This window comes from Cetorhinus maximus, chromosome 4, assembly GCF_964194155.1.
Source record: "Cetorhinus maximus chromosome 4, sCetMax3.hap1.1, whole genome shotgun sequence".
Taxonomy (NCBI): domain Eukaryota; kingdom Metazoa; phylum Chordata; class Chondrichthyes; order Lamniformes; family Cetorhinidae; genus Cetorhinus; species Cetorhinus maximus.
In genome coordinates, this window is record NC_135882.1 from 21,113,344 (window position 1) to 21,128,455 (window position 15,112).

Consider the following 15,112-nt stretch of genomic DNA (forward strand, 5'->3'; position numbering starts at 1 on the left):
AGGCACGTTGTCCCTTTGTGATATTGTCAACAAAAAGAGAGGGACGATCTTTTTACAAAGTTTTTAAGGTGCATAATTTTGTTTTAAATGCCACTTCAAGCTCAGTGCAAGTGTGGTGGAAGAAGTATATTAAGCCAGCTACGTGTGTAGAATTAAAAGAGAACACTTAATTTTGTTTTTGTTTTCTTCCCTCCCACATAGTTTATCCATGTGCTTTTGGTTGCTTCTTTTCGATCACAGCATTGGTTCCAAAATATGGAATAGGAATGCGCCACAAGTCCAAAACCACAGTGAGGATTTGAGTTTTTAAAAATGTGACTTGTATGCTTGTTAATTTAGATGCTTTTCCTTTAATAGGTTTTTTTTAATGGTGTAAACTTTCTGGTGGAATTAATTTCAAGTATGCCTATTCAAACATACAAAATTCTTAGAGGGCATGACGAGGCATAGGCAGGAAGGATGGTTCCCTCGGCTTGGGGAGTTGGGGGGGGGCGGGGGGTGGTGGGGTTGATGGTCTAGAACCAAGCGTGACAGTCTCAGAATAAGGGTCAGGCCATTTAGAGGTGAGGAATTTTTTTCATTCAGAGGGTGGTGGAATTCTCTGCACCAGAGGGCTGTGGAGGCTCAGTCGTTGAGTATGTTCCAGACTGAGATTTTCTCATTTAAAAATATCAAAGGACACGGGAATAGTGCAGGAAAATGTTGAAGTAGAAGATCGACCATGATCTCATTGAATGGTGGAGCGTACTTGGAGGGCTGAATGGCCTACTCCTCTTATTTCTTATGTTCTAATAGAGTGTTAAAGTATTCTGAGTGATTGAACATCATTGTACTCCAAGCTAACCTGAAAATGTAGATCTTGGGCATTGCACCCTACGTTACATGGCCGTATTCCCAGTGAACAAACGAGGAAGAATTGAGTCCAGCGAGATATTCTTTTCTTAGAAAGAAGCATCTGAGCTCACAGCCTCTAGTAATTTAGTGGATTGCCTGGTAATTTTGAAATGTGTAAAAAGTTTTACTCTAGATTGAAAAGATGCCAGTTAACTGATCAAAAATGTAATGCAATTTAAATTTGAGTTACTTCAAACCATTTGATCAGGTATGAGGGAGTGGTCAGAATCAAAGTTTAGGAAAAGGGAAACCACCAAGCACAAAAAATAGGATAACCGTATTTCTGGCTGGCAATCTAAATTTCTACATTTGCTCTAGATCAATGTTGATCCTATAAATTGGTGTGAAACTTCAAGAATTATAAATGAACTTTTTGGCTTGATCCAGAATTTCAATTTATCAAATTAATTTTTTATTTTAAATATAACAGCCATTTGTTTCTTTTTTAGGATTGGAAACCCTAGTTGTGTTGTCTTTTGTGCCAAGATGTTGAAATTACTGAAGCATTCTTGTTTGTCAACTGGCTCTGCGCAACAAGGGGCCGATCTTGAAGAGAGTTTTAAATCCTTTGGGCGTAGATCATTAGGACAGGACAGTGGCTATGATGAAACTGAAAGCACAACTCCATCAGCTAATTATTCCAGTGGAACTGTAGGAGAGCTTGAATCACTTATGGCCAATATGTCTCCTGTGGTGTGCAAAGAAAGCCGACTCTATACTGGTAGGCCATCATCCTATTCAGTTGAAAAAAAATGGCCTGATGGGAAAAGAACCAACTCTACTTCACCAACTCTGTATGAAACACCTAGGACCACTGGCAAGATGATCACATTACGTCGGCGACTTCTTGAGTCACGTCTAGCCTCAAGTGGAAGTGTGGAATTGTACAAAACTGTTAGCCAATGTACTGAAGCTGGTGCAGTAGAATGGCCTTGTGCCAGAAAAGGTTATAAAGACTCTTTTTGTTTGGACAGTTCACTGGACTCTCCTGAGCACTTGAACTCTGAAGCTTTGGCAACCAGCACTTTAAAGAATGTGGAAAGTGACACCTCACATAGAACTAAAAGATATTTGTTTGCACAGCAGCGAACCTCCACAATAGATGACTCAAAGGGTAAAAATGAGTTAACATTTGCTGAATGTGTAACTCTTGATCAATCCACTATATATAATCTTGAGTTGAGCAGTTTCTCTTTCTCTGGAGACAATGATGAATGCACTTCAGCTGAGCCCTTTGAGACACCATCTAACCATGGGAAATCTGAAATACATGGAGATAATCAGTTCCTTACTCCAGTGAGCAACTTTGTAGTGAGGTTCAATATAAACTTATCTGACAGCAGGACATTATCCAAGACCCCTTCACATGGCAAATTGGATACCTCAACAACTGAGGACAGTGGCTATAATTCTGTTGGTTTGGAAAAATCTGATTCCTTTTCAAACCATGAATGTTCCTTCCAGGAGTTGGTACAAAACCAAAAGAGAACCCCCAAGATGCTAGATTGTAAAAAGTCTCAAAGAAGTTTGGAAAGAATCAAGCGGTTATCCACTCTCAGTGAGCGAGGTTCCCTGTCTGAGGCAGAAGATGAAAACAGAGGAGCTCATCTACTGAGATCAGATTACAACCTAGAATCTCCCACTAAAGAGAATGAGTTGGTGTTTGAGGAAGAAACCCATGAGGAATCTCTGAAGTTCAAGGATTTGTCTCGAACTCCTGCTTTACAGTTAGTGCAGGAAATGTGCATGAGAAAAAGAAAAAAGCTTGGGAATACCACCGTGCAAGATCCCAGTCAGTCAGAGGAAAAGCCATTGGGTGAATCTATGTCATCATTATGTAGACTCATTGGCAGGAAAATGGGCTTAGATAAAGTGGATATTCTGAAAGAACTGTTGAACAGGAATCTGACACACGTTCTTACTATAATTTTGTGCCACTTAACTGTAGGAGACCTCTGCAGGTAAGATTGATAATATGTTCTAATCCAGAAAGCCAGTTAATGAAGGATAGAACTGAAGAAAATATTTACATTTTTATTATATTTTGGAGTTGCACATTACAAGCATACACCACCTCACCCAACAACCTATAGGTCTATAGGGCATTCAAATTAATACCCACCATCTGCAAACAATTAAACACAATTAACAATATACAAACAGTCTTCAATTCTTCACATCAGGTTACCAATCTATAGCTAGATTCTTTGCCACCCCCCAATAAAAAAGCCTTTTTTTAAACAAACTCGGATGTGTGGTAAACGTACTGCTGTATGGATTCTGCAAATTATTGGAACCTTGGAATAATAGGGTAGGGATCTTTTGTACCTGTTCTCAGTAACCTCGCAGTCCACTCTAGCTTTAGAACAAGATTGCCCAATGTACAGCCCGCTGAAGATTTCTATCTGGCCCGCCAACCTTTCATAATGTTAAGATTTCATAGAACTCTTCAGCTGATCCCAAAGGTGTGGTGTTTACCGCAACCTAACCTAGCTGTCGTGCCATCATTGGCTGGAGGGTTGTGGCCATTGGGCCAGTGTCCAGCTGCACTGTTTCTGATAGGTCTGATAAGTAAGATAGCCAATCAGTCACTGGCCTGACAATTTTCCCCCTGGTTGCAAATAGTTTGCTGCAGACAGCATTCTCGCTATTATAGTTGATGATCCACTGAAAAAGTGAAGCATCTTGCAGTTAGACAAGCTAGTGAGACATTTTCTTTTGTTTCTCCGGGATTTTAATTGTAGAAAGGATCTTTGTGTTTGAACGCCACCTAGAGAGACATGTTTTCAATATATGAAGTTCATCTTCATGGACAGCTAATTGTCACTGACAGTGGGACAAACAGAATATTGCAAATGTAATTCTAAATTTTCTAAATTCACCCACAATCTGCATCTTTCGTTAATGCTGTGTAGGGCTTATTGTGTCTCTCTTTTAGCCTATCTGGAATACTCCACATCACTACATGAAGTGTGCAGGCAGCCATTGACTTCTTGTCCAAGCAAAAACGATGCCAGATATCTCTCTCATTCTAATATAGTGATGAGAAAGTAAGCTAATAAATTAGTCTTCTCATGTGAAGCTTGCTTATCAAAATGCACCTTTTTTTTTGTTTTGATTAGTAACAAGATAAATTTCTAATGCTTTATATTTCCGAAACTTGCTCACTGGCCCGAGTGAGAGAAAAATTTAAATGTGGCCCCTCATGAAAAGGTTGGACACCCCTGCTTTACAACATCTGTTTCAAAGGTTATAACTGGGCATTTTGGTGTTTTTGCATACCCTCCAATGCACCAAACCATCTCTCAATTTTTATTTATTCAAGGGATGTAGATGGTCACCAGCAAGGCTAGCATTTATTGCACTGGAGCCTGGACAAAAATTAAAGAATCTAGCTAGATTGCGCCTCTTGTCTGAGAATTACTGGACATTGGCTTTAAATGTCATCTGACTATGCTGTGATGTGCAATGTAATTTAAACCTGATGTGTATTTGGCTTGTTGCCACTTTGTTTTGCAAATGAAATGCTTGTTGTATTCATGCCAGAACAAGGAAGGTGAGCAAAGTCTGGAAGAAAATTGTCAAGCAAGATCAGACGGCATATTTTAGGCTGAAGCAATACCTGGATGAAATTAGAACCCTCGGAGTGGTATGTGGTCCTTTTTTTTGGCCCTCACTTTATTTTTCCTAAAAGCTAGCTTTATGATCAGTTTGTGCTTCGATTTAGCAGCAGATGAACTACATGCTGTAAATGTGGCCTTCACTTTTTCTTTCAAAACCCTGTAATTCCTATATAGGATCCACTTTTTAGTAAATTCTACAGTCTTGTCTTAAAAGCATTGAATTTCACAATAAATTTGTGTTCAGTGGTTTGAAGCAGGCTCTATATTGGTGACCATTTGATTTATATTTTAAGCATAAACGAGACTTAATACGTTGTAATATTCAAGCAGCAGTTTCCAAAGAACAATTGAGAATTATACAACCTGTAATTGACCTTTGGTTAGAAGCAATGTTCTTTAATCTGCAGAGCAACCCAAAAGTTCCCGCTTGCACATTGGCCCCCTTAAGTTACTGTGCAAAAAAAAAATTAAAGGGCCCATGCACTTAAATGAATCGGCCATGCACTTCAAAAAGAAATTGAGTGTGTGGGTTATAAAGCATTGCCAGTTCCACCGCTGTCTCAAATGTGTCTACACCTGTGTGGTGTTATTCCTGGTGCATCTACACAGAGTGACCTAAACCTCCTAAGTTATACCCCCAAAAAACAGAGCTACAGGATTAAATAACCAGAGATATGTGGAGGACATAGTAATTGTAGTAGATGCAGAGGAAAATTAAGACTCAGAATTGTAACAAACCATAAACAGATTTTTGATTATCACTAAACTGCAGCAAAACAGTATGCTTGGTAATATTAAAGAAAAGGATTACACCTCAACACAAAATAACACTGGAATCGAAAGAAATGAAACAAGTGGAATCATTTTCATATCTGGGTAGCCTAATAGCATTTGATGGGAAAAGTGATCAAGACATCAAGAGATACATAGCACATGCAAATGTGTGTGTCAGACCTCTTAGGAATGAGAACGTCTCTATGGAAAGCAGTAAGATAAAAGCAAAAAACTGCGGATGCTGGAAATCCAAAACAAAAACAAAAACACGTGGAAAAATTTTTGTTTTTGTCTATGGAAAGCAGAATGAGATTACTAAAATGCTACATCTGGTCAACGTTGCTTTATGGATGCTAAAGTTTGAGATGTATGCTGAGGATTAATTGGACAATACACACTTAATGAAGTTTTGAGGAAAGCAGGCACACAAGAAAAACTTTTGTAAATGATCACCAAGAGGCAACTGTAATTGCTTGGGCACGTCCTTAGGAGAGAAAAACTAGAACATCTGTTAATGACTGGTAAAATTGAGGGTAGCAGAGCAAGAGAGCCAAAGGAGAAAATATACCAACAGCTTAAGGAAGTCAACAGGTACAAATTTGAGTCGTTGGCTGTTATCAAAGAATGTGAAAGTTGGAGAGCCATGATTGTGTTGTAAAACATTGCACCTGAAGAAGTTAGAATTAGTAATAAACCTATAGCATAGCAGCCTTTACAAACTGAAAAATAATAAAAGGGAACTAGTGTTTAGTTATATTTCAGCAACTTGCACATTCCCATAAAGCTGTAGACAGTTCTGAGTTTCATATGTATTTTTTCTGTCCTCTAACAACATGTGTCCTCACTATTGCAAAACTGATTATATGTCAACATGAGAATTGAAAAGCCGGAGGTTTTGCAGAACAGCGTCTGACCAAAAGGCTTAGGGCCAATTAACTCTTGCAATGCCGAATCCCTGAAAAGCCCATGTTCTTAGTTACATGGTAGTATCTGGAATGTGATAACTTCACCCTATGTCAAGATAACAATTCAGCCAACTCATCCAATGTTATGGTGAGATTAGGCAAATTTTAAATAGCATTGATAAGTAAAACTTTAAAATATTTTGGGCTCAGTCTAGTGATGCTCTAATACTGTGGCATTCGGGATCTTCTAACCAATTTTAAAGCTTCTGCCTTTGTTTATAGTGCACTTGATCGGCAAACATCTTTGGTTACTTGTGGTGGGCCATCATCTTTCTGACTTGGATAGTACTTGAGGCGAACAATGGTGCAGTGTTAGACCATAAAATACTAGGATACAAACAGTCTGATTCTTAGACATTTAAGTTCTGAAATCCCCACGTGAAGAGACTAGGCTTGTCTTGCCATTGACAATTTACTTAATCCAGCCTATTTTCAAAGTATTGGATGACACCTACCTTGGGTTGTAAAAAATCTAATTATTGTAGAGGAAGGACAGACAGAGGTATATTCCACAGTTTTGAAGTTGTGGGATAGAATTGGGAGTATAGGATCTACATAAATAAATCTCCTTTTTCCACATGAAAAATGTAGGAAAGTAGAAGTCCATGCAGGTCTGCATAATTGAAAGTTAGAAACCAGAAATGTTCTGGGAAACATTTGGATCTAGGAACCATTGGATGTGTAAAAAGAAGCTTCCAGTTGGGAGGACAGAGGGAGAAGAGCTGGACATCAAAATGGGATCATTTATCCACTACTAGCATTTTCTCATATCCAGTTGGAATGAGAGGGGTAGCTGAACTTCTGGCCATCACTGCCCTGCATTGCATATCTCATGCCCAAGTAGAAATAGCATTTAAATCTTGAGTTGGTACAAAGTGAAGGTAAAGCGTTTGGCAAGGAAGATGTAATCAAACTCCTCCCAGACAGCTTTAAAATGAAAGGCTTGAATGCACTTTTTTTTTCTGAAGATGATGGGCCACAAATGTTTATGGATGTGGAACTATCAATTCAAAGGTTTTGGTTAGACTTGCAGGAGATGTGAATAAACGGTCGCTGAAGAATTGAAAAACTTAATCTGAAATTCATTGAGATTTAGAAAACCAGCTGTGAACTAGTGTATTTTCTGAACAAATCTGACAATTAATTCCACATTCAATCAAAAGGAGACAGGAGCTTTGCAAATAAATGGGGGTCCTTTACACAAAGTAGAGGATAGTGCCTTGGAGGAATCAGAGTTAATTTGGTGGTGGGTGAATGGCAATAAAGGATGTCTGAATACTGCACAACAATTCTGAAAGAGAACTCAAACTAGAAGTTCTAATAAGGGTCTTAATGGAGAAGGGAGGGGTTAAAAAGTTTCAGGGGGTGGGGGGGCGGGGGGTGAAATTCCAGAACTTTGAGCCAATGGCAAGACCAGAGTTGGAAAAATACAGAGATCTTCAGTTGTAGGGTTGGAGGAGTGGTGAGGCCATAAAGCAATTTTGAACATAGGATTATAAATTGCAGAACAGGTCCCCTAAAGTAGGCTTGCAAGCGCAGGGTAGTGGACAAGAGGAAATTAGTGCAGGTTAGGATAGGGGAAGGTGAGTTTTAGATGAACACCATGGCTGCCCACAAGACCATTGGAATAGATAAACCTGGAAGTCACAATTATTGCTGAAGAGGTGCTTAAGGAGATGGTTTGTAATAGGGAAAAGAAGTGGTTAGCTTTGCATTACCAAATGGAGACCAGTTTCAGAGAATTTATCTCTTTTAGGTATTCTGACTTAATACAAAATATGTGTGACTTCCTATTCGGGATAGTAAAGAGCTCTACGTTACTGAGATGGTCAGTAGGAATGAGGAAGTGGAGTTATTAGTTATTAACTTTGATCAAAATGACTCTTTCAAACAAGGAAAAGTCAACTGTTAATTGTTGCTTAAGCAAAATGTTAAAACACCTGGATTTTGCAGCCAATGGCAAATAAACAAGACTTACAATTCACTATGATTGCAGATGCCCTAGACTTTTCATGGGCTTTTGAGCAGCACCTTGCGGTCATTGGGAGTCTAAAACAGTACCTGCTACAGGAGATCTGTGACATATGTGAACGAGGCAATCAACAGCATGTCTCTTGAGCCATTTAAATTGAATCTTTAATGAGGCATGTAGAGTTTGAACCAGAGTGTAAATTAGATTATTTAAGTCCAATATAAAATCAAGTACAGAGAGCGAAGGAGGAAAAGAAAAATTAGATTGAGAGGAAAGAATTTTTAAAAATTCAAAAGCAATTAAACATCTGAAGGAATGTGACTCCATTGTAAAAGTAAATTTTCAGTGTCAGTGAGTTTGACCGTATTTAAAACTACTTGTGCCATTATAATTTCACTTGCATATGACTGGACCAGCCCTAATTTTGTTTTCCTGAGATGTGTAGTGGCTATCCAGTAAGTAAATACCACAACTTCATGCTTTGACACCAAATCTCTCAGCAAGATAATGGTTTAGCAAAGTTTGTGGAGGAATACAGCAAATTGAACCGCAACTTCCTGGTTTTTGCATTTTAACTGCAGACTCCAGAGGTTGCTGTCCAATTTACTCCAGAATAAAGTAAGCAGTGGCCTTGCTGTAAGATCAAACACAGAATTTGGACCACTAAGTTGTGGTTAGGATGTTGGAGTAGAACTGCTTCGTTGGGAAGATGCATTAGTTGCCCATAGGGAGGGATACGATAAGAGGAGGGAATGTTTTTTATTTCTAATGCTTTTTCCTTTTTTTAGATTTCTAAATTCATCTTTGTAGTGAATTGAGGAGAAGAATTGGATCCCATTTGATTAATTCAACACACTGGCACCCAGAACCATGGGCGGTATTTAACTGAGGCAATGGGTTTCTTGCCTGCCAGTGAGAGCTCTGCATTGCCCCATTCCAGAAAGGCCCACCAAATTAATTACCAATTAGACACTTGACTGGGCAGTGATGGACCTTCCTCGGAATAAAGGACCTGGGTGGAGGGGGAGGGAGGTCTTTAAAATAATTTACCCCTCACTAACAAGATATAATTTTTTTTCAGGGGTTTATAATGGTTAGATTACAGAATGTGTGGGGAAGTTCTAGTCTGCTCAATGATTTCTAAAATATTTTTCTAAAATATAATTGTAGGGGAAACATTTTATCAACATCTATTAAAAGATATATTAAAAGCCTAAAAGTACTTTTAGTACTTGAAGGACTTCAGCACATCCTGTGGAGAAGCAACGAATTATTTTGGATTTCTGTGTTTATCTGTGCATGTGCACCATAAGTTCTATCAGTTTCACAGGGGAATGACAGTGAATACTAACAGTTTCACTGATTACAAATGCAAAATCTGAGCCTATATGCTTTTACTCTTGGTTTGAAAGTGTTGAATATTTTGCTTTTTTGGAGTTGACCAAAGAAGATGGTAGGCATCTTATGTCATCCTGGTTGACTGATCATATGAGTAATTATTAATTCTGCATGTATATCTTGAACACAGCAGCAGTTATTAGGCTGTGAGAATCGAGCCTGTTTATGGAAACAGATGAAAGTGTTGGGCAAGAGCTTAAGCCTTAATATAAATTATATTTGTATACTTAAATCTGACTGAACAGAATCTTGTTTTTATATTTAATCACATTTTGCATTTGAATGCCAAATTCCACTTGGGTTGCACTATAAGGATTGATTTAAAAAAAAATAAAACCTTGCCATAACCAATAATTTGAATTTGGCAAAGTCTGGTCACTGTCTTACTTACCAAAGCAATTTTTGGCTCCTGGTCTTGTTTGTAAAATTATTTAGTCTAAACCTACAGAATTGAGAATGCTGTCTTGATGCTTGAGAGCCCTGCCAAGAGGAAGTAGCTTGAGTACAGAGTAGACACATTCCCCTAGCTACAAGGAAGGGCATCTGATCCCAGAAACCCCTGATTGATTGATTGATTAAAAAATATGGAGGGTAAAAGGAAGCTTATGACAATTGTAAAGTGAAATACTGAATTATAGAGAACCAAGCTGATTACCTCTGTACTTTTTACAATCTTAAGTCAGTGAGAAGAGCAAAAAAGTATGAGAATATTAGCAGATAGGGATCCAAAAGTATTTTATAAACATAAATAATAGTAATAGTCAAGAGGCGTGTAGCTCTTTGGGGAGCTAAAAGGAGATCTTGTGGAGGCAGAGGACAGGGGTGGGGTATGAATTGTGTACTTTGTATTTGTCTTCACTGCAAGCATTCTCTTGTCTAGTGTAGCAGTAAAAGAGGTGGTATTGGATAGGCTTAAAAAGAGGTGCTTGAAAGGTTGGCAGTACTTTGGTGCTCCCCTAGAGGTCAGTATTAACACTGCTCTTCTATTGATTGGACTCTGGGATGCAGAGCATACTTTCAAAGTTTGCAGATGGTATGACACTTGGAAATATAGTAAACCATGAGGATGGACACTAATGAAATGGACAGATACATGGCAGATGGTACTTAATACAGAAAAGTGTCAAGTGATACACTTTTTGGTAGGAAGAATAGGACAGGCACTGTAAACTAAATGGTACAATTTTTTTTAAAGGGGAACACAAGTAGAGACTTGGGGCGCACATACACATTTGAAGGTAGATGACAAGTTTGAGAGGGTTGTTTCAAAATGGCACTGGTATCCTTGGCTTTATTAATAGAGGAATAAAGTATATATTTTTAAACCCTTATTAAAATGCTGGTTAAGTCACAGCTGGGATATTGTTCAATTCTGGGCTTCACATCATGAAGGATGTCTAGACCTTGGAGAGGGTACAGAAGAGATTTATTAGAATGGTATCAGATGAGGGGTTTTGGTTATTTGGGGAGGGTGGGGTTACTCTGTTATGATATGGCAGATGATGTGTGCCAGACGAATCACGAGGAAACTTGATCACAAGTTCACAATGATTTTGAAATTTGTATTTTATTTCGATGTGTGCCTTGAATTCAGTAGCAATAAGTCCACCAAGACTTTTTACAAAACTAAATTAAACATTTATTAACAAAAGAAAAGATTACAAGCACATATATAGGTCTATAAATTACTACTATAACTCCTAAAATCCCTAATTAATCTGGCTTCCAGTTACACCCCCGTTAAGGCAACAGTAAAAACAAATAGATTTAAACAGACCCAGGCAAAGCCACACACTGCCCTGGACAGTTGAATTCAAAGTGAGTTTTCTCTGCTTTGATTCCTCTAGACATCAACTTGTTGCACAGGGGCTGGAGGCTTTACACACTTGTTAGATCTTAGAAAGTCTTCTCCTCTTACACATAGCCTCATCTCCTTTATACATGTTTCTCCCTTTTTAATGCAAATTCCATTGTTCTTTGCAATTTTACTTTTCTCATAAAATTAGTACTATGAAAGATTTATATTATCAGTAACCTTTGGGAAAGATAAACACACTGTTTGGCTTAGCTTCTTCTGACTAGATGTAACATCTTACCATCTATTTGAAATTCAAACTAACCTAATTTATCTAAATGCAAATGTTCCTTGTACCTCACATTTTAAAACTTCAGCCATGTTTACATATTTAGCATTTCAAACCTAGCTTCCCTTTTGATAATTCAATACCTCCTGACCAGCTGTATCCAAATCAATTACCCACCCCCCCCACACACACACACACACACCACCCAAACCTCCTATTAACCCACTTTTACAATAAATCACAATATTATGAGAATTATTATATTTTCATGACATCTCTCTTTAGAGCACAGATGGCTAAAAGGAGATTTGATAGGTGTTTATAATGGAAGGGTTTTGAAAGTAAGGGCAAACTGTTTCCAGTGACGAGCAGTAACCAGAGGATAGATTTATGGTGATTGGCAAAAGAACCAAAGACATCGTCAGGGATTTTTTTTTTAAACAGTGAGTTGTTATCTGTAATGCCCTATTTGAAAGGGACATTAAATAGTAACATTCAAAAAGAAAAAATACTTGGTGCAAAATTATGAGTATGGGAAAAAGGAGGATTGAAATTAATTGGATAGCTCTACCAAAGAGCCAACACAGACAAGATGGACGGAATAGCCACCTCCTGTGCTGTATCATTCTACGATTGTACACTGTCAACTGCCTTTGATCCTTTCTGAAGACTTGATCTGTCCCAGTGAAGAAAATACGTTGTATAATTTATTGAACTTTTTAGAAATTGGATTCCTTGCTTTTACCTTCCTGCCCTAGTTAAAATTTGTACTGGTGACATTTATTGAAGCATTCGGGTCAATGGTAATTTCATAAAATGTAATAGTTAAATGAGTAATATATAAGGTATAAATTTGACTTTTTTTTTCCTCTTCTCCCCATCCTTTTTTCTTGGTAGTATTTTCCCCATCTGATAGGACAGGTATCTGACACACTGAGTTGAATTATATGAATTTTTTGCAGCTTCTAACTTATAATTGAAGCATCTGATGTCTGTTTGGCATCACTTTAGACGACCGAGTCGGCATCAGATATTTGATGTGCAAGGGGTTATAGCTAGACATTTCCCCACTCTGGCTGTCAGAATCACATGTCCATCCTCTGGAGTTTCTACAGGAAATAAAAAAATTATATCAAATCTATAAATATTCTGAAGGGTTTGATTAACAGTAGAAAGCTTGTATGTTTTGAATTTGACGTTTTATCACCAGGGATACAAAACTGAATAATTTTGTTCAACAGCATAGCCTTCCATGGGCCGCAGATGCTGAAACCAGACGTAATCTCCCAAGTCGTTCTGCTTTGAAATCTGTTCAGGCGCAAGCAACGGTTGTTTTCACTCCAACTCCATCCTCTCAGCAAGAAGTCACCCCTGATGGATGCACCAACGTTTCTAGGTCAACTAGCAAACGAGAGGAGTTTTTAAAGGCAAGTTGAAAGAAATCTCTTGGAACCTTCTGTAAACCATCAACATCTAGCCAACACTAAACATTCAGTTGCCGAGCAAGCAGAACTGTAATGTCATGTGGATTTCAGTTTAAAGATAGAGTATTGTCAAGAGATTCACTCACAGCATTGAAGCAGCTGCTTTGGAGCACCTGTAATGCCAGGAGCCAAGTGGTTTGTCGAAAATAAACCTAAATGCCAGTCGTATAGCTGGTGTTGCAAGCAGTTTTATTTCCTGTAAGCCACTAATCTGTGTAGGCTTATTACATAGGTATGCAATAAAATGCAATTGTTCAATACATATAGGTTTTGAGAGCAATTCCTGGTATTGTATTTCTTTCAATTTGCAGTTGTTGATTATTGAGGAAAATTCTGTAGCTATCTGTTCCTATTATCACATTTATTAACCTCCTGCTAAAAGTGACAGTATTATGCTTGACTCTGCTGGCTTGCTAATGCTTATTCTTCAAGGCAACCTAGTAGATAGCTTCTGCTTTAAATTGTGCCCTAAGAAAAAGAGAACACTTTGTGCAGGACGATTAAAGGGAGAAAATTAAGTGTCTTAAATGTACATATTCTCACCACCAGGTTGCCAAAACACTGTTTAACGACGAGGCTCTAAAACCATGCCCACGATGCCAGTCGCCTGCCAGGTACAATCCAATGAAGAAACGAGGTCTCTGCTGTCGGGAAGAGTGCGCGTTTGACTTCTGCACACAGTGCTTTTGTGGTTTCCATGGATCTAAAGAATGTGGCAGCAGGTTTGCAAAACGTTTGGGCAATAAAGAAGGACCACCAGGAAGTGCTCAAAGCAAGCGGAATTTGAAGAGATTGTAAACTTGTGTATATATGAAAACATATGAACCTTCCCTCCACTTCCCACAACTTCTTGGAGTTTTTGAGCTGCTTGTGCACCTGTACTGGAACTTTTCAAAGAATTACTTGATATATCAATTTGTGCGCACTCTTTTCTAGCTAATGAGTGAGGGAGGGGGGAGATTTGGAATGCAAGATTACAAAATCTCCTCCTTCTCTTGATTCTAAACTGCATATCTGATTTTAGTTTTCTTTTTTTCCCCTCAGTCTTCAGAATAACCCTCTACCATTTGATAACACTCAAAAGATGTGATAGAAAACAACCTGCTTCAAAATCACTGATTTTTGTAAGATTTCTTAAGGCCAACAGTTAAATAAGGCAATCCAAGATCAATGAATATAGGATCAGAAAAGATAATCATCAACTCACTGGACGAGTTTTACCAGCTTTTTGTTGTTTTAGATTAAATGAATGGGGTAGTAAACTTGCAAACTATTTCCCCTCTTAGTCCCTCCTCCCCATCTTTTTTTTTTAAAATAGAAAATTCTAGTGGATAGACACTGAAGAAATGAAGACCACAGACTTTGAGATCTAATTTTTGTCCATTGTTTCAGATGTTTGTGAAGAACTGTTAATTGTTGGCTGTGCCCAAATTCGAGACAGCAGGTACGTGTAGATTTATGGTAGCTTTGAATGTATATAGTTTTTATACGTGTTAATAGAAAATTCTTTTTAAGTGCATTTTAATCTGTTATGCCTAATAATAAAGTTTTTTTAATAAAGTGTTTTTTAAAATGGTGTGAATTCCTTTTCTTCACCACCTTCAAACTCTGCAATTTTGTTTGTGAAGACTTCCATCTTTTGCTGAATTTCACATGGCCTGCAGGCATTTCGTGCCTATTGCTGGTGTAATTTAATTTGATACTCTTGTTAATCAGAATTAGCTTTGTAAAAATATAAAGTAATAAATGTAGAGTTGAAGCTGGAGATATCAGTGTTTGTTCAGGTCTGGCTCAAGGTGGCTATTGTCTTCAGCTACAACAATAATTAGACAGGAAGACCGTGTTTGGTGTATTGTTCTGTACATTAATCTAAAGCCTGATTTATAAAACATCAGAAGCTTGTGTAAAATGATGTGCC

The 15,112-nt window shown here is 38.0% G+C and overlaps 1 protein-coding gene across 1 annotated transcript; it reads left to right on the top strand.

Annotated features, from left to right (window-relative positions):
- Positions 1 to 201: 201 nt before the first annotated feature.
- Positions 202 to 14,770, top strand: LOC144679305 (F-box only protein 43-like). The gene is made up of 5 exons (XM_078539680.1): positions 202 to 290; positions 1,344 to 2,855; positions 4,441 to 4,543; positions 12,952 to 13,137; positions 13,744 to 14,770. Exons 2-5 carry the CDS (start codon positions 1,381 to 1,383, stop codon positions 13,990 to 13,992), a joined length of 2,013 nt encoding a protein of 670 aa, XP_078395806.1. The 5' UTR covers positions 202 to 290; positions 1,344 to 1,380; the 3' UTR covers positions 13,993 to 14,770.
- The last annotated feature ends 342 nt before the right edge of the window (positions 14,771 to 15,112 follow it).